Genomic DNA, 16,944 nt, shown 5'->3' with positions numbered 1-16,944 from the left:
TTTCCATACCCCCGTCGCATGCCTCTCGACGACGTAGACAATGCCCTAAGTGGTGACTAACAGAGGGTTGAGTGATCGACGCCACGCGGTATTCACGCGTTCGAAAACTGTGTTTGTCCCGTCCACCCCCAACTCTCGTCCCATTTTCATCATTATCAACAACCCTTTGTTCCGCTTCACTATCTCATCTTTAACGGCCGGTCCCGCACCGCACCAATGGCGGACCTGTCGCAGCATACCAACTACACCGCGGCGTACTCGGGTCTGCTCGATAATTTCTATCTCACGCTTGGGATCGCGGGGGCTTGCTTGATTGGTTATGAGATAGAGGTTCATATACCTAGACGGCGGGGGAAGGACGGACGATTTCAACGTATTCCCGTGAGGGTGTATCATGCGTTGAGGGGTATGTGGGGATGGGGTAGGGGAGAGGGGAAAGCGGAGCTCGGGGCGAGGGAGAGTTGGGAGTTTGGATAGTGAGTGGGAGCGTGTAAGACCGTTGCTGATGTGTAGTATATTTCAACCCAAAGCGTGGGCAGTGTGAGTGACTAGGTGTGATCGTTGCTGAATGGTAGAAATGCTTCTCCTCCGGTCCCTCGCTGGCCTCTGATGTGGGTGGTGTCTTCACTGCGGGTCCGCGAGCGAGACATGCCAGCGAAGTGCGGCTTGGATTTGACTTTACATGCGAGATTCTTAAGGGCGTCATGTGAGTGCAACGGTGGCGACGAAGCTGATGCCAGTCTTTTATACCCTCCTGCAAACGGTCGTGATCATGCCGTGAGTAAACAATCGGTGACAACGCTGACATGTAGTGTTCTCATGCCGCTACATATCATCTACTCGCCATCTGACGTCGCGCGTACGTCCATGCTTCGAGCGTCCATCTCGTCATTGGTCCAGTCGTCCGGGTCAAGGTGGCTATGGGTGCATGCGTTGTTGATCTGGTGGATTTCGATTACGTGGACGGCTACGGCCCTGTGGATCACGTGGGGAGGGCTGGCCTACCGTCGAAGGGAGCTGAAGTTGCTCGAGGGGAAGGTGAAGGCGGCGAGAGCTGCGAAGAGGGAGGTGACAAGGGGGGAGGATGGGGAGGATAGGTTTAGCGTCGGGGAGGATTGCGAGGGGATCAAAAAGTTTAGATCGTTAATGGTGACAAATGTGCCTCCGGATAGTGAGTGTGTGGTGTGTAGTGGACGTGCGCTGATGGCAGTGCGCGACGAGAACGTGTTGAGGGATTACTTTGATTACTACCTCCATCGACACTACAATCGACGAGAGCAGACGAGTCAAGGGACGCATGTGGACGAGGTGATTCTGGTGCGGAAGCTCGGGACGTTGATCAGTCTCCGGTCACGACGGCACGATGTGTTGAAAAAGCTGGAAGTGGCGCATGTGAATTTGGCGAAAAAGGTTCTTGCGGCGGTGGAGAAGGATAGGAAGGGGGGAAAGCGGGAGGGGCAACTCGAGGCGGCATTGGGTCGATTCTTAGATGGTCCGCAAGAGGACACAGTGTGGGATGCGCTGCACGGTCTGCCACGGGAATTGATCGATCCGTTTCAATCCCTCACCCATCTCACATCGCTGTTCAGAAATCAGAACGCGCCGTTGATCGACTACCTCACAACAAAGTTGAACTACCTTACGGTGTTGTTGGAAGAGGCGAAGAATCGCCCACTCGAATCGTATCCCGCTGCGTCCACCGCCTTTGTCACTTTCAAGGATGCCAAGTCGGCGCGGTTGGCCCATAAAATTCTGGATAGTCATCCAAAACGGTCACTGGCGTGTCACACGGCGCATGCGCCGGATTGGACCGATCTGTTGTGGCCAAGGTTAGGGAAGAGCGTCTATCGATCAGAGTTTGTGAGGGGATGGGCGGTTTACCTCGGGGTGTGGGCGTTCACGCTGGTCTGGGTGAGTGACGCTAGGAAGGGATTGAGCTGACGAGTAGATCTTCCCTGTGTCGTTGCTGTGTGCTTTGGCGTCACTTACAAATATCGCCGGCTTCATCAAACCGTTGGCGGGGTTCCTCGCTGCGCATCCAAAGGTGGCCTCGGCGATTACCTCGCTTGCGCCGGTCATCCTCGTGGCGTTACTCACCATTGCGATCTGTCCAATTCTGTTGGTGATCGCGAACAAGGCGGAGACGATTGTGACGAGGTTGGGGATTCATAATTCGGTGCTGGAGAGGTTTTGGAAGTTTTTGATGGTCAACGGTGTGGTGTTCTTTGCGATTGGCCAGTCGGCTATTGAAGCGTACCTCACGGCGTTCCAGAACAACGATTTTGATCCGTTACCGATTGTTGCGTCAGCTTTTGTGAGTGATCAAGGTGTGATGGAGCTGATAGAGCAGCCTACCGCGGCGCCGTACTTTGCGTCGTATATTCTGTTGCAAACGGCGATCCAGCCATTCTTTGAGATCTTCCGTTTTGGAGTGAGTACTTGGACTGATGCACCGCGCTGACGACAGTTGCCCACGATTGTCTATGTGTTTGGGACACGAGTGTCGACGATTCCTCGACAGAGATCGAGTCGGACGGAACACCCCACGTTCAGTCACTTTTCGCAAGTGCCACAGCAATTGCTGGCGGGGGCTATTATGCACCTGTTCATGTTGCTGAACCCATTGGTGCTGCCATTTACCCTGGTGTACTACGGCGCGTGCTACCTCGTGTGGAAGAGGCAGTTTACGTATGTGTATGGACGGTTGTATGAGACGAACGGGAGGAGGACGAGTGTGAGGGTGGTCAGATATAGCTTGGATGCGTTGGCTTGTGAGTGGAGTGGGTGGGGGAATGGTGGCTGATGACAGTGGCGCAATTCGTCCTGTTTGCATTTTTTATTCTCAGCAAGGCAAAGGGACATGCCATTTCGACGGGAATTCTGGTCTTCATCACGCTGGTGTCAAAGTTGATGTGAGTTTGGGTGTATTGGGGCATAGCTGACGACAGTATTACGCGGGCGTTGAAGCGAAGGTTTGACAGGTGAGTGACACTCCCAGAGATGAGCTGATGATCAGTTTGGATGTGCAAGAGGCGGATCTGCTTTGCCCCGCAGTGGATGCGATCGAAGCGTCGGACGAGGATGTTGCGGATGATGTCTCGGTGACTCATCCAAGCAGTCGATTCCATACGCTTCGAAAGAGTCTGCATCAGTGGAACGCGCAGAGGAAGCCGATTCCTTTTGAACATGCCCTGTTCGCGACGTTGGACTCGAAGATTGAGTTTGAGGTGGAGGAGGGAGTCGAGACGAGCGTGTCGGAGGGGGAGGCAGCGGCGGTGATAGAGCCGCAAGCGAAACTGGTCGTACCGCATCCGCCCTTGCAGCCGTGGGAGGATATCCCCCCGTATCAACGGGCCAGGGGGTATAACGATCAACCGGCGTATACGGATGATTACGATGACTTTCTGTGGCTTCCTCGGGATCCTCTTTCGACGTTGGATTTGGACGATACGGTGGAGTTGCGGTCATCGCTCACAACTTCAGCGGGGGCGGGTGAGATTGGCGAGTGGGTCGGGGGCCTGGAGGATGAGGCGCTGCAAGCGGATGTCGGTGAGGTGTTTGGGCGACCTCGGTCGGATTCAGCGATCTCGCTGCAAGATCTCGGAATGGTGCCCGAACCTACAGCGCCTATCCCTGGACATGTATCATTCCCCGCAACGCTTGGTCGGTCGCCATCAGGTCGTCGTCCTAGTCGCTTGCGTTCGGGCAGTGGTCTGGGGACTGAACTGCTACGCAGCAGATCACAACGGGATCGATCGATGAGTGTTTTGTCAAGCCGCTCGTCGAGTGCGATCTCGGCACAGCAACAAGCGCTGATCAGTGAGGTCATGGAGGAGGAAAGGTTAGCACATAAGGATGCGAAGAAGGAGCAGTTGGACGAGCAGGCCAAGGACGAGGAGGAGCTGATGAAGGAGAGACGTAAGAGCAATGCCGAGGGTTTGCGGCGGAGTGTGACGAGGGAGGGGAGTGAGAAGCCGATGATAGAGAGGGGTTCATCGCAGAGGTCGCAAGGCTAGTTGCATTTGTGTAGGCATGTTATGTATCTATAGAGTTACCTTCGTGGCGGCCCATACTCTACTACACCTTCCACGCCACTCGGCCCTTCTTCCATGACCGCTTGCGCTTCTCGTACTCCCTCCCGCTATCCTTGGCTTCTTTGCGTAGTTGCAGTTGACGAGGGCCAGGGTCTCTCCATCGGATCGAAGGTGTGTCTGCGGCCGGGGTATTGCGTTTCATGCTTTTCGCGGTCTCGCCCTCAGGCGCCCATAGACATGTCATGGCGAGGAGATCCTGTCGTTGCTGTTGCATCCCTTTACGAGCGATGGCCTGGCCTGCGGAGTCCATATCCGTTTGTGTGATGGTGTAGTCGACGGACCCTGAATGTCAGCGGGGTTGAAATTCGGGTGGGACTTACAGTTTGGGGCTTCACCGGAGAAGGTGACTGGGCCAACAACGGGTTTGTCATCGATGAGGTTTTGCATGGTGAATGTGATTGCTTGGCAGGGTTTGGGTGATTCGGTGGAGTTTTTCGGCTCGATATACGCGGTCACGCTGTGTAGGTCGTGTTTCGGGGTGTGTTTGATGATCACGTCGAGGGGTTCGTTAGGGAACGCGGCGACGCAGCGGTGTAGAAGGGATTCGAGGAGAGAGACGGAGATTTTGAACGCTTGCTCGGCGAGGTCGGTTGAGCCGAACACGCGTTGGTCGATCTCGGATAGTGGGACGTATTGGAAGCCGAAGATTCGAGAGGTGTTGTGGTAGGCGAGGAAGATGCCGTCCATTCCGCCTATTCGCACTTGAAGACTGAACTTGAGCATGCCTGCGCGGAGAAGATCGTAGTATTCTCGTTCGTACGATTGGGTGTAGCCTCGGTCTTTGGAGATGTCATATGCGGAGTTTGCCTAGGTGTTAGTGGGGTTGCGGAAAAATGACTCACCTGGTAGTTGGCTCTATCGTATCGGATGGGTAGGCAGGCTCGGGTTTTGATGTCAAAGACGCCGGAGCCAGGAAGTCGTGGGTCGTAACAATCGAGTTGTGAGCGCATCAGTAACGAATTGACACGTTGGTAGCGATACGCCTCTTTCTCTGTTCTTTCGGATTCTGGCACCGCCTCGTCAGGGCTGGACCGAAGAAACCGTTTGAGATCGTTTGCCTCGACCGTGAGCATTTTCTCGAGTATCCGGCCCTAATTGTCAGCGGAGTCGCACAAATACACTTACAAAATCAGAAATGACATTTTCAACATCCCATCGTTTGTCGCTGTCGACGGAATACCGGTTGTTGGGGAGTTGACCGATGTTGATGCAGGCGGGAACTTCTGCACCGGGTGTGAAGGTTGTACGCTGGGGTCAGCGATGTTGAGGATAAGAGACTCACCTCTGATGCAAAGTCTTGACTCAACGTGGCGAGATCTACCCCTTTGCCACCGCTTATCGCAAAGTAGATCTGGCTCAAAGCTTTGGTGAGGGTCGAGGTGGATCCGACGAAACGACAGTCGTGTTGCTCCGCCATTTGCAACAGTTCCTAGGTGTCAGCGTTGCTACGAGTGTTGTAACCCACCTCATCTTGAGACGGTGAGATATATGGGGGGCACCGGTCAAAGGCAAAGTCTTTTGGCTGAGGTATGTCGTGCAGGCTTTGTTCAAAGTTCCACACGCCGGTGCGTTGGTCACGTAGTGGGTGTACCCCGGGGCTACCGTTAGCGTAAGAAGAAGAGGGTGACTCACCTAAACAATACCCGTCCTAGGTTCTTTCGTAACCTCGCGATTCTCATCTTCCTAGCAGGTTTGACCTCTGGTTGTTAGCGTGGCTGGGATAGGTTACTCACCTGTGAGTTGGACGTTCCTCGCGGAGATGTGCCCTGTTGGGGAGGTGGTGGTGGTGGTGGTGGTGGTGGCGGTGGTGTTGTCAGTGGTGGCAGCGCGCTCCCCGCTCTCCTCGCTGTCCTTGATCCGCTTGTCCACTGGCTCCCCACGTATCCGCCTCGGTCTCTGTCGCCTGAACGAAGGGAGGTTCTCCTTCACCGCGGAGGAGATCGGGATCATCGGCGCAACAGACCGCCGTCTATACGCCTCTAATGACCTCGCCATGGTCAGATCTGTCGCCAAATCTGCCTCCCCAAGACTCCTGATCGACTCGCGAGGAACCGTCACATCTCGCTCGATCTTGGTCTTCGTCGATCGCTGCGAGCGTAGTCTCTGAGCAGCTTGTTGCGCAAATGAAGTGAGATCGGCGGTGGAGCTGGACGGCGTAGACTGGATGAAGCCGAGGGAAGCGCTCGCGAAGCGGATCGGTGTGCGTCGTGCCATGGTGCGTGAGGTTTACGTGCGATGATATGATGTAGGAGGAAGAGTTAAATGTTGTAAATAAATCGATGCGAGGGGTGTGTTACGTAAAGGTGGAGGTCGTCTTAACCTCGACAGGGTAGAGGAGACCTTCACTGCCGTTGTGCATGCCACCTGTACCAAAGCTACCTTTCAGCTGTATATCCGTGTGAGCGGACACATGCATCAGGTAAAAGCGATGATCTCACAGTGTTCCCATAGGCACTTCCACTCCGCTTTCGACTATATGAGTACTTCTCATGCAATCGCAGATGTCGCAATGAATCCCCTGCCACCCCCCATAAGCATCATTGCTACACTTCGTAGCCAAAACACTCCTGTCTTGGTAATGCTTCCGCCGCTCCTTATCTCGCCCCCACATACGATAGTTACGCCAGGTGTGGGACTAATGTGCATCGATTCATGTACCTGCCTCTTTGGGAAATGTATCGTTCGTCCTATCCGATACACAGTGCACCGCGGTACATGTAAACGTTTGATGTACATGTCTTTCATATCTTACATATCTCACAATCTTCTCGCCCTTAGCACAGCATGCATAGCGCCAACAACGTTCTCACCCTCAGCAGACTTAACGTCAGCTCGAGAAGATAGCGTGTGATTAGTTACGCCAGTGTAGCTGTGGATCTGCTTCGGATTCCGCGACTCCATGACAATCATGACATACTTACGCAAGCAACCCCGTCTTCATGTGTCGGTCAGCTTTCGTTCACTGCATATACTCCTACGCATCTGGAAGTAGCTACTACGTGCTGACGCTGTCGCCACAGTTATATAAGGTAATAACGCAGAAACGAAAGAGGGTTAGAACACTCAATGGGACTCGGTCCACACGAGTACATTTTCATTTCGGACATTTGCCGAAGCATTGTCGTGTGCATCTTTGACAGAAGTTGCATCTGCTGCACCAAAGGGTCGAAAAAAGGGGTCCTGCGACGTTTCTAATTTGAGAGGGACGAACCTCCACCAGATCGTAAACCTCGTCAACCACGCCCAGCCAAATCGCACTTCACTTTTCTTCGCTGACCCTCCACGGCGACCCAGCGTGGGGTGAAGACACCGCACAGGTGTCCTCTCCTTTGTGGATGGGTTAGGCAAGCGCGGATATCGGCGTTGTGACGCTCGTCCCCTGGATGATATAATCAGCGCATGTATTGAGCAGGTGTCGCGAGATGTAACGCCACGGAATCCGTTCTCGCGAGATCGGATCGCTGGTCAGAGACTGCATCGCCGCTCGTTATATGACCAGAGAGATAAATTGACGGTGATTCTATCCTTCCCTCCGATATGCTAATATGCAGACGAAAAACATCACAATTGCCGGGTGGATGCATGACGATGAGATTTACACCTCATGCTTTGGAAGACCAGCTTCGACATCGCTGCAAGGGTGGTCGCGAAAAGTGGAGGTTGTGAACAATAACTGGTTATGATGTGGAACATTTCCCAAAGAGGCAGGTACAGTCAAATGGCATATCTCGTATATGGGGAGCTAGTATAAAGGCCACGCACACAATATAGGCCGCGCGAATAAGTGTTTGCGTGTACATTACGTAAAAAACCCCTCACCGAGAAAAAAAAGTGCGGGTTGAACCATATCTTGCCAGCACCACCCCCCCTTCTTTGTCTTCACAAAAACATCACTCCAAAAATCTAAAAAGCATTCACACGCACCCGCCCCTCCAACACCAGCACAATGTTAATCTACCAAGACGTTATCACCGGCGACGAGATGGTCTCGGACGCTTTCCCTCTGTACGTGGTGTTTATCGTTCGTGCACACCTGTGCTAACCCTCACACAGCAAGGAGGTCAACGACATCGCCTACGAGGTTGAATGCTCCATGATCATCGTCAAGGAGGGTGATGTTGACATTGGTACGTGGGGTCTGCTCGTTGTGGCGTTGTAAAAACCATTGCTCACCTTTCCCCTTAGGAGCCAACCCTTCCGCCGAGGAGGCCGAGGAGGCTCTCGAGGCTGGTGCTTCCCAGGTCAACAACGTTGTCCACTCTTTCCGACTCCAATCCACCCAGTTTGACAAGAAGGCAAGTCTCACCTCGTCTTTCATCCTGTGTGCTCGCTGACAACCCCCCGCAGTCATACCTCACCTACCTCAAGGGCTACATGAAGGCGGTCAAGGCTCACCTCGCCGCGAAGAACCCCGAGCGAATCCCCGCTTTCGAGAAGGGTGCTCAGGAGTTCGCCAAGAAGATCGTCGGTAGCTTCAAGGACTACGAGTTCTACGTTGGAGAGTCCATGAACCCCGAGGGTATGGTTGCTTTGCTCGTGAGTGTGGAGTCGTTCGAATCGCTTTGACCGCGCTGACCCTTTCGCAGAACTACCGAGAGGATGGTGTCACCCCTTACTTCACCCTCTGGAAGGACGGACTCAACGAGGTAAGTTCACTCGTCCACCCTTTGCATAACCCGCGCTGACCCCTCGCACAGATGAAGATCTAATCTCCTTTCTGTACATTCCCGTTGTTGCATTTTATACTTTACATGAGATGTTATTGGTCGTATCAGTTGCATTCCCCACGTGCACATAAACAACGTTGCAAAAGATTTTTTATTCTCTTTCTGCTTTATCATACCCCGCACCATGCCATCGTTACCCGACACTACTCACACCGCGTTCAGACTCACAGAGAAGCATTTCAAGAACCGTTCTGTTAAAGGGCAACTCCCCTCCCTGCACGAGTACCAACACAACCTCGTGGACCTCTCCCGTCCAGATCGACCTGAACACGACGAAGTGTGGAGGGCAGGATGGTGGTCCACGAACAAATCCCGTAAAGGAAAGGAGAGGGACTTGGGAGAGAGGCCTGATCTCGCTCTCCAACAACCCATCACTCTGCACGACGGCCGTGTAGGCTACCTTGTCGCGCCAGGTGAGTCCATCCCCACGTCAACCCTGCTAACAACCCAGGTTGCATTCTCGTACCTCAATACCTAAACCCCCAACAACAACTCACCCTTCTCCGGTCCTCCCTCGCACAGTACACCCTCCCACCCAACCCTCTCTCCCTCTCCACTCACTACCTCCTCCCTCCTGACCTCTTCCACCTCTACGCCACCGAACCCGACACCCTCATCCTGCCCAAACACTCCCTATCCCCGGTGTCGTCCACCCCTCTACCACCCAAAAGTCGCACCATTGTTGACACCGAACCTGCTGCTGTCCTCGGCTATGACGAAATCGTTGCGAGGAATAAAACCTGGACTGGAGACGTCCCAAGCGACAAACTCGGTGCAAAGTCCGCTCAACAGTTGATGCGAGAAGTTCGGTGGGCTAATCTCGGCTGGGTGTATCAGGTGAGTCGCTCAACGCTTATACACCACTAACCCTCAGTGGTCCACCAAATCATACGACTTTAGTCACGACGAGCCGATCCCATTCCCACCCGACCTCGCAAAGATATGTTCCACCGCCATCGCATCGATACCATGGGAACAGGTCTTTGATACTTATCGCGGATGGGAGACATGGCCGAATGACTATGGTGCGTAACCCGTTTTGAACCCTCGCTAACCTCTTAGCCCCCGACACTGGCATCGTCAACTTCTACCAACTCAACGACACCCTCATGGGCCACGTCGATCGATCAGAGTGAGTCAAGCACGGTGGGATCACACTGACCTTCCAGACTCGACCCGGCACGCCCTCTAGTCTCTCTATCGTGAGTTATGACCACCTCCCTGCCCCGCTGACGACAGACTCGGCCACGCTGCGATACTCCTTCTCGGGTCAGCTACTCGGCACAACCCCCCACACCCAATCATCCTCCGTTCCGGTGACATGCTCATCATGAGCGGTGACGGAAGGCAAGCTTATCATGGTGAGTTAGTGCCGTGTTCCTACCCTGCTGAAACCCGCAGGCGTCCCTCGTATCATGGAAGGCACACTGCCTGAGCACTTCCAGCCCCACGACGACGACGATGACACGATTCGCGCCGCAAAACAGTGGATAAGCTCTGCTCGTATCAACATCAACGCTAGACAGGTTTTCCCACCCGGCTTCCAACGGCCAAGTACATAGAACACGATGCATGCCAGCAAACCCATTGATCTGAATCCTGTACCCAGCCTGTATACCCTGGTAGTCCCTCGGGAATCTTCAACCTTCGGTGGCAATAGTAGCACGGCCGGCACACCGCCTGCGCGAGGTGTGGTATCCGGGGCTATATACATCAGCGTTGTTGTCACGTTTCGCACTCACCAAAAGCTCCACCAGAGACAACCCCATCTCACCCAGTCGTTGCGAGACCAGTTCCGCTCCTGCAGCCGAAGACTGATGATGAGCTCCATACCCCTACTCCCTCACTTACATCATACCGCACACTCTTCACACTATGCCTCTCACGCACGTCTCGGTGCGAGTCTAACGCCACCCACACCCTGACTCCACCTCCCACCACCTCGACCCCATCATACTTCACCGATGCCACGTAATCATACACCTCGTTGAACCTCCCAACGCACTGTTGCACTGACTCGCAATGTGAGAACGTCGCTACACTGGGTCTCTCCAACGGCGCGCCGTTCGCCACCTCCGATACCGTAGACAGCCTTCGATCCACCGACTCGTACGGAGGAGCAGGCATTGGCGGGGGGTTCAGATCCGACGGAGGAGTGAATGCATCGGGAACGATCCCATTGCTGATCTTTCTCAACTCCTCCAGCCGGTGATAGATCTGAGTGACCTGCTGCGACTGCGTGTCAAGCAGCACCAAAGGCGTGGGCAACGATGGCAGCGACATGATGTAGAGATGTGGTGGAGGAATCGACGCGTCTTGTCATGTCCACTTTTATCACGCGTCTTTTTGATTTCACTCATTCCTCTTTCACTCCTCAACTCTGCACACCATGTCATTCAACGAAGAAACCGCTCGTAAAGAGCTAGGCGACCATTTTCATGCCGCCGTCACCGAACACTCCGATGTCATGGCAGAATGTGAGTGCATGTGGAGTAGCTCCGCTAACCTACAGGCCTCTCCGTTATCCGCCTGTACAACCTATCCCCCGCGGACCTCTTCTACAAATACGAAGCCTTCCTCATGTCACGTCCCTCAGGCCTCCGTGCAAAGCTCGCTACGCTCACCCTCGACACCATTCGCGAACTAAAGAAGGAGATCCAACGGGAACAGCAAGCTAAAGCCGTCGCAAGCTTCGCCCCGACCACCGATCAACCGCAAAAATCATCCGTCGGCGTGCGTAAAGGCAAAGGCAACATGTCCGATATTGGTGGATTGTGAGTTCTCAGATTTGGAGGCTGTGCGCTGACATTCAGCCTCGAGGGACTATCCACACCCTCTCGCCCGACCAAACCCCGCCCTTCCTCCAGACCTTCACCCGCCGGTACCCTGTTTAAACCCACCGACACCCCCCAACGCTCCTCCCCCGTCGGTTCCTCCTCCAGCAGCTACCGACCGAGTACCTCCAAACTCTCCACTTCCACCTTCCTGGAAACACCCGTTGGCAAAGGCAGCGACAACCTCTCCGCTCCTTCTAGCCCCATCAGCCCTGCAGGCTCACCCACCTCGTAAGTCCTCTCCCCTCGGACCCCCCAGCTAACACCCGTAGACTATCACCACAACCGTTCCACTCCCGGCCCCAACCCCACTCCCTCATCGAGACTCTCAACCCGCATCTCCCCCCTGCAACTCCTCTCTCACTCTCCTCCAAACAACGTATCGCTCTGAGCTCCACCGCCGATCCCAAAAACTGGAACTACCGTTACATGTTCGAGAAAATCTCCCAACGAAGCGAGGCACTAGACGATCTCATCGACGACTACGCCGAGAGCATCAAAGACGCTTATGGAATATCAGAACTGGGTGACCCTCATTTCGTCTCCGAAGAAAGCATTTACACCGTTGGAAGGATACTGTCCCCACCCACCGACTCGTCCAAAGCCACGTCTACATCACTGTACCTCGAATCGTCCCGTCTCCTTGGCGCTGGCAAACGCATTGCGTTGCGCTTCACAACCCCAAACGCTCTCAAAGTCCGAGGCGGCGCTCCAGGTGTCAAAGGTTTTGGATTGTTTCCCGGATGTCTCGTCTGTGTAAAAGGAAGAAACGGTGGCGGTGGTGCCTTCGTCGTGGAGGAAGTTCTCATGGTGAGTTGCACCACCTCAAGCCGTAACTAACCTTTCAGTCCCCTCCCAGCGCCATGGCGCAGACTCCCGTGGACGAACTCCTGTCATTCCAACACGGCGAAAAACTCTCAGGCCAGCCGTTATCCCTCATGACCGCTGCCGGACCCTTCACCCTCGACGATGATCTCTCCTACGCCCCCCTCGACGCCCTCGTCAACGTCGTCAGAGACGAAAGACCCGACGTCCTCCTCTTAGTGAGTCCCTAACTCCAGACCGTGCTAACCCTCAGCTCGGCCCTTTTGTCGACGCCCAACACCCCCTCATTGCCACCGGAGCCGTCACCCAGACCCCCCTCGACATCTTCAAAGACCAAATCTCAAGACGCCTACACACCCTCGTCGAGTCCTCCCCCGGCACCGTTATCATCCTCGTGCCCAGCGTTCGTGATCTAGTCTCCCGTCACATGGCCTTCCCTCAGTCCATGCTGGAGAAGGATACTTTGGGTCTACCGAAGGTGAGCCCATCTTACTCAGACCTCCCAACTGACCCCCGTGCAGAAAGTCAAACTCCTGCCCAACCCCTGCACCTTCTCCATCAACGAAATTCTCATATCCCTCTCCTCAGTCGACGTTCTCTTCCACCTTCGACGCGAAGAGCTGTTCCAGAAAGCCGAGGAAGTCGACCCCGACCCGGAACTCAAAGGAACAGAAGTCAAAGATGCCATGGCCGGTCTGGTTCGTCACGTCCTAGGCCAACGGAACTTTTATCCTATCTTCCCGCCTCCAGAAATTCACGCTGCCGACATCAACCTCGATGTGACCCACTATCCCCTTCTCAAGATGGATGGTCCAGCACCCGACATTCTCATCCTTCCCAGTAAACTGAGACACTTCTCTATGGTAAGTTTCACCGCATCGTCGCCCCCACTAACCCTCGCAGATTGTCGATTCGACGCTCGTCGTAAACCCCGCTCACCTCGCTCGAGCTCACTCCGCGGGAACTTACGCAAAAGTCACCATTCACCCGACCGCTCGATCGGAACTAGAAAGTGGAGAAGACTATACCGAACACAAAGTATGGGATCGTGCTCGCTCAGAGATATGGAGAATCTAGATATGCATTTATTTCTCGTCCAGCTTGTGCTTCTTGGCCGCTGCTCCAAAACCTCCAGTCGATCCAAACCCGCCTGATCCACGAACCGTATCATCTAAAGTCTTGAACCCATGTCAGCTTGTTATACACCCTTCCCAACTCACCTCGACCTGTCTGAGCCTCGGGATTGAAATCCGTTCCAAGATTAACTGCGCAATACGGTCCTTGGGTTGCACTACCTCGTCAGCTATAACCATCATCCCCACACTTACCCTCAAAGTCCACGTCAGAATGGTTGAAGAGCAGAACCATGACCGGACCTCGGTAGTCCGCATCAATGACACCCGCACCCGTCTGAATGCCGTGTTTGGACGCTTGATCAGGTCAGCCTCCAGTCACCACTGCATCCCTCACCTAATCCACTTCTCGGCGCGATCCGACCATAGTGACCTTTTGGCACAGCAATGGACAATTGCAAGTCCACCAAAGCCTTCCCTCGTGCGGGAATGGTCTTCGCCTCAGCACTATACAGATCCATGCCCGCGGCGAAATCTGACCCGAGTGTTGGAAGGGTCGCTCGATCGGAAAGCAGTTGCACGTCCATCTCGACGGCGAGATCTTGAGGGGACTACCTCGCGCGTCAGCGGATATCACCCTCCCAGTCTCGACCGCCTCACCTCTCCTGCGGACATTGTGGAATCTTTCGTATTGAGATGAGGAGTAAAAGTGAGAAGGAAATTTCACGAAAAAGGACAAAACGCGTCTCGACGCGAAGGGTTTTGTTTTCGGCGACGACCGCCACGCGCTGGTGGCTGGGTCATCCTGTGTCAATTTTGATGATTGCTTGCTCATCCTCATGCATTCTTGTTGTATAATTAAATGCATGTTCAGAGAAAAAAGAGGTAAATTTGTACTGAGGCAAGATGTAAGTATGTGGTGACGCGTACGCTTGCCATCGTCACATGAGCGACTGATCATTCGATTCTGACACTCCCCCTTGATCAGATCGCCTCTGAACCCCTAGTAAGTCACAAAGTCAACTGAATGTGTGAGAAGGAAGCGACTGCATGGAAAGGTCGGCTAGGTTATTGGCTGAGGGAATGTGCAAGAGTGAGATCGAGTTGTCCAGTACCTTTTCTCTGACATAGTGATGGCGCATCGCAATATGCTTGGATCATTCATGGTTAACTGGGTTCTTAGCGAGCGCTATCGATCCAGCGATGTTGTTAAGTAGAGGGAGTGTATCATCGCCAAGTCCAAGTTGCAGGTCATCTAGAAGTCGCCAAAGCCAGGTGCTTTGCCGTGCCGCATCCGCTGATGCCATGTGTTCTGCCTCAGTAGTTGAGAGAGCAACAGCCGGTCGCCTTCTTGACTTCCAAGCTACTACACCGCGAAAGGCAGTGTGTCGCAGCCTGCCAGTGTCTTTCGCTACATCTGCTGATGAATCGACTGAACTCCAGCCGGATAGAGAAGATCAGGTCGAGAAAGGGTGGAGTTTGGCACATGTGTTGCCGGAGGTTCTTCTTCTTTGCTAGTGGATACAGTATCACGCGTTATCACTATCTTTCCGCGCTGAATGTCATAGACTCGGTAGTCTGCCGTGCTGCTATCGTATGCGTAGCCCATGAACAGGCCTTCTTGGTATTGTGATTCGAATTTGTTGAGGTTCATGTAGTCGCGGAAGAATCCTTGCTGCCGAAGGCATGTAATCGATCCATCTTGAGCTTCTTCCTATTCCACATCTCAAATGGTATCAGCTTTTGAGTCCCAACAGGGGCACAATTGCGAGAGGATGCCATGCACATAGCAGCTTTGTGTCACGACCCAGCACAACTGAGCGAACGACTCATGTCGTGACACCTCGACTCGGCCGCCGAATAGTTCGACTCGCTAGCCAACGGGAACCAGTTCGACATCGGCCCGGCGACAGCCGTCGTAGGAGATGACCGATTCGACTGACTAATCATTCCCACGGTTCTTGTGGCATCATTGGTACTTATATACATGAGCACAGGACTCGTACATAGTTATTCCTGTGACGAATGTATATTCCTCTGTCTAGTTCACTACTGTGGAATCCGTACAACGATCTGCTAGTCAACCCCAAGTCTCGTACATTCGGTATTCGACTTCTACAATTCGGTACAGGACTTTGTACTATTCGCACCCCGTATTCCCCGCTTAGGCTCGTCAACGGACCCGCCTCTGACACTTTGGCCCAGAACGGTGCTGGAAGAACGATTTGCTGTAAGACCGTGCGTACTCCATTAAGAACAGTGAGATGGACTCGTTCAACTCAGCCGTTATGAGCATGGGAGCCTGGTGGGACAGTAAATTGCTCAATTCCTCGTTATTGCAGGGATTGTTTCATTTGTCCAGATGTAAACTCGCCGCCGTTGTCCGAACATATCACTTTGAATTTGTATTTGACTTGGTTTTTGGCAATTATGATAAAGTTTCTGAGCATATGGAAGGCTTCCGGTCCATTTAGTAGCGTGAGGTGAATGCGCCGTGTGAAGTGGTCATATATTGTTAGGAAGTAGCACGCACCACCTCTTGAGATCACTGTGGCAGATCCCCAGATGTCGGTGTCCAGTAGTTCTAGCTATTTGCAGACACGCCGATCATCGGGAAGTGAAGGAAGACGGCCGGTTTTGCCCATAATGCACAAGTGACAAACAACATTATTGACATTGCTAGTAGTAATATTGCTAAAAACTTCTCTGCCAATCCTGCCACCCTTCGCTAAATGCATGACGTCCAACACACCCAGATGACCGCGAGGGCCATGCCAGGCTGTTAGATAATCATTTGATGTTGCAGGAAGAGCAGTGGCAGGATGACTTGCCTTGAAGACATAGATGTCGTTCTGATAGGGCGCTTTGCCGATCGTGGTGGCGTTGCTGTGAAGACTCAAGGTTTCATAAACTAAGATCAGGTTGCACGAGAGATCGTGTCATGACGGTCACTCCCACATACATCATGTGACCTATAAGATCCCGACGCACCCGCCGCTCTACTCGCTATTCTTGTCGAACTCGTAGAACTTCATTCAACGCACCCATCTATCCTTCGGTCTAATTCGACGAACTCGCCGAGTTGTAGAATATCGCTCAACATAGATGGACAGATGGATGGATGTATGGGTATATAGGAGAATGGCTATTCTCATATTTGTACTCTTTTCCTTAGTGATTTCCCGATTGAAAGTCATACAATGTACCTTCGCTATCGCTCTTGATAATATCACCTAGCCTTCAGTCAGTCCAAGGTCACAACGCTCATCCTGAGGTTGCTCTCTTCGGATTCTCGTCGCTTTTGTCATTCTTGCTGAGTATCTCGTCCATTTCGTCATTATAGTTGACGCCTTTGGGCGAATATCACTCAACCTTGTCTCCGTGGTGTGAT

General features: G+C 53.4%; 8 protein-coding genes across 8 annotated transcripts; 4 read left to right on the top strand and 4 right to left on the bottom strand.

Moving 5' to 3' along the window:
- Positions 1 to 216: 216 nt before the first annotated feature.
- Positions 217 to 4,016, top strand: CI109_102205 (uncharacterized protein; the record flags this gene model as incomplete). Its single annotated transcript, XM_065967111.1, has 5 exons — positions 217 to 476; positions 813 to 1,911; positions 2,045 to 2,431; positions 2,847 to 2,912; positions 2,982 to 4,016. The coding sequence occupies 5 exons, from the start codon at positions 217 to 219 to the stop codon at positions 4,014 to 4,016; spliced, it is 2,847 nt and encodes a 948-aa protein (XP_065823183.1).
- A 61-nt stretch (positions 4,017 to 4,077) lies between these two features.
- CI109_102204 (uncharacterized protein) lies at positions 4,078 to 5,511 on the bottom strand (the record flags this gene model as incomplete). The annotated part of the gene is made up of 3 exons (XM_065967110.1): positions 4,078 to 4,331; positions 4,415 to 4,901; positions 5,377 to 5,511. 3 exons carry the CDS (start codon positions 5,509 to 5,511, stop codon positions 4,078 to 4,080), a joined length of 876 nt encoding a protein of 291 aa, XP_065823182.1.
- A 308-nt stretch (positions 5,512 to 5,819) lies between these two features.
- On the bottom strand, positions 5,820 to 6,308 carry CI109_102203 (uncharacterized protein; the record flags this gene model as incomplete). Its single annotated transcript, XM_065967109.1, has 1 exon — positions 5,820 to 6,308. One exon carries the CDS (start codon positions 6,306 to 6,308, stop codon positions 5,820 to 5,822), a length of 489 nt encoding a protein of 162 aa, XP_065823181.1.
- A 1,732-nt stretch (positions 6,309 to 8,040) lies between these two features.
- Positions 8,041 to 8,803, top strand: CI109_102202 (uncharacterized protein; the record flags this gene model as incomplete). Its single annotated transcript, XM_065967108.1, has 6 exons — positions 8,041 to 8,099; positions 8,148 to 8,221; positions 8,280 to 8,389; positions 8,442 to 8,630; positions 8,681 to 8,740; positions 8,792 to 8,803. The coding sequence occupies 6 exons, from the start codon at positions 8,041 to 8,043 to the stop codon at positions 8,801 to 8,803; spliced, it is 504 nt and encodes a 167-aa protein (XP_065823180.1).
- A 142-nt stretch (positions 8,804 to 8,945) lies between these two features.
- Positions 8,946 to 10,383, top strand: CI109_102201 (uncharacterized protein; the record flags this gene model as incomplete). Its single annotated transcript, XM_065967107.1, has 4 exons — positions 8,946 to 9,212; positions 9,344 to 9,658; positions 9,884 to 9,953; positions 10,223 to 10,383. The coding sequence occupies 4 exons, from the start codon at positions 8,946 to 8,948 to the stop codon at positions 10,381 to 10,383; spliced, it is 813 nt and encodes a 270-aa protein (XP_065823179.1).
- A 208-nt stretch (positions 10,384 to 10,591) lies between these two features.
- Positions 10,592 to 11,104, bottom strand: CI109_102200 (uncharacterized protein; the record flags this gene model as incomplete). Its single annotated transcript, XM_065967106.1, has 1 exon — positions 10,592 to 11,104. One exon carries the CDS (start codon positions 11,102 to 11,104, stop codon positions 10,592 to 10,594), a length of 513 nt encoding a protein of 170 aa, XP_065823178.1.
- A 106-nt stretch (positions 11,105 to 11,210) lies between these two features.
- CI109_102199 (uncharacterized protein) lies at positions 11,211 to 13,557 on the top strand (the record flags this gene model as incomplete). The annotated part of the gene is made up of 7 exons (XM_065967105.1): positions 11,211 to 11,298; positions 11,418 to 11,595; positions 11,928 to 12,465; positions 12,528 to 12,686; positions 12,734 to 12,958; positions 13,002 to 13,259; positions 13,384 to 13,557. The coding sequence occupies 7 exons, from the start codon at positions 11,211 to 11,213 to the stop codon at positions 13,555 to 13,557; spliced, it is 1,620 nt and encodes a 539-aa protein (XP_065823177.1).
- Positions 13,558 to 13,565: 8 nt separating this feature from the next.
- On the bottom strand, positions 13,566 to 14,228 carry CI109_102198 (uncharacterized protein; the record flags this gene model as incomplete). Its single annotated transcript, XM_065967104.1, has 4 exons — positions 13,566 to 13,658; positions 13,701 to 13,771; positions 13,951 to 14,164; positions 14,214 to 14,228. 4 exons carry the CDS (start codon positions 14,226 to 14,228, stop codon positions 13,566 to 13,568), a joined length of 393 nt encoding a protein of 130 aa, XP_065823176.1.
- Between the last annotated feature and the right edge of the window lie 2,716 nt (positions 14,229 to 16,944).

Source organism: Kwoniella shandongensis, chromosome 4, assembly GCF_008629635.2.
Source record: "Kwoniella shandongensis chromosome 4, complete sequence".
NCBI lineage: Eukaryota > Fungi > Basidiomycota > Tremellomycetes > Tremellales > Cryptococcaceae > Kwoniella > Kwoniella shandongensis.
This window is presented reverse-complemented; position numbering and strand designations above follow the sequence as displayed.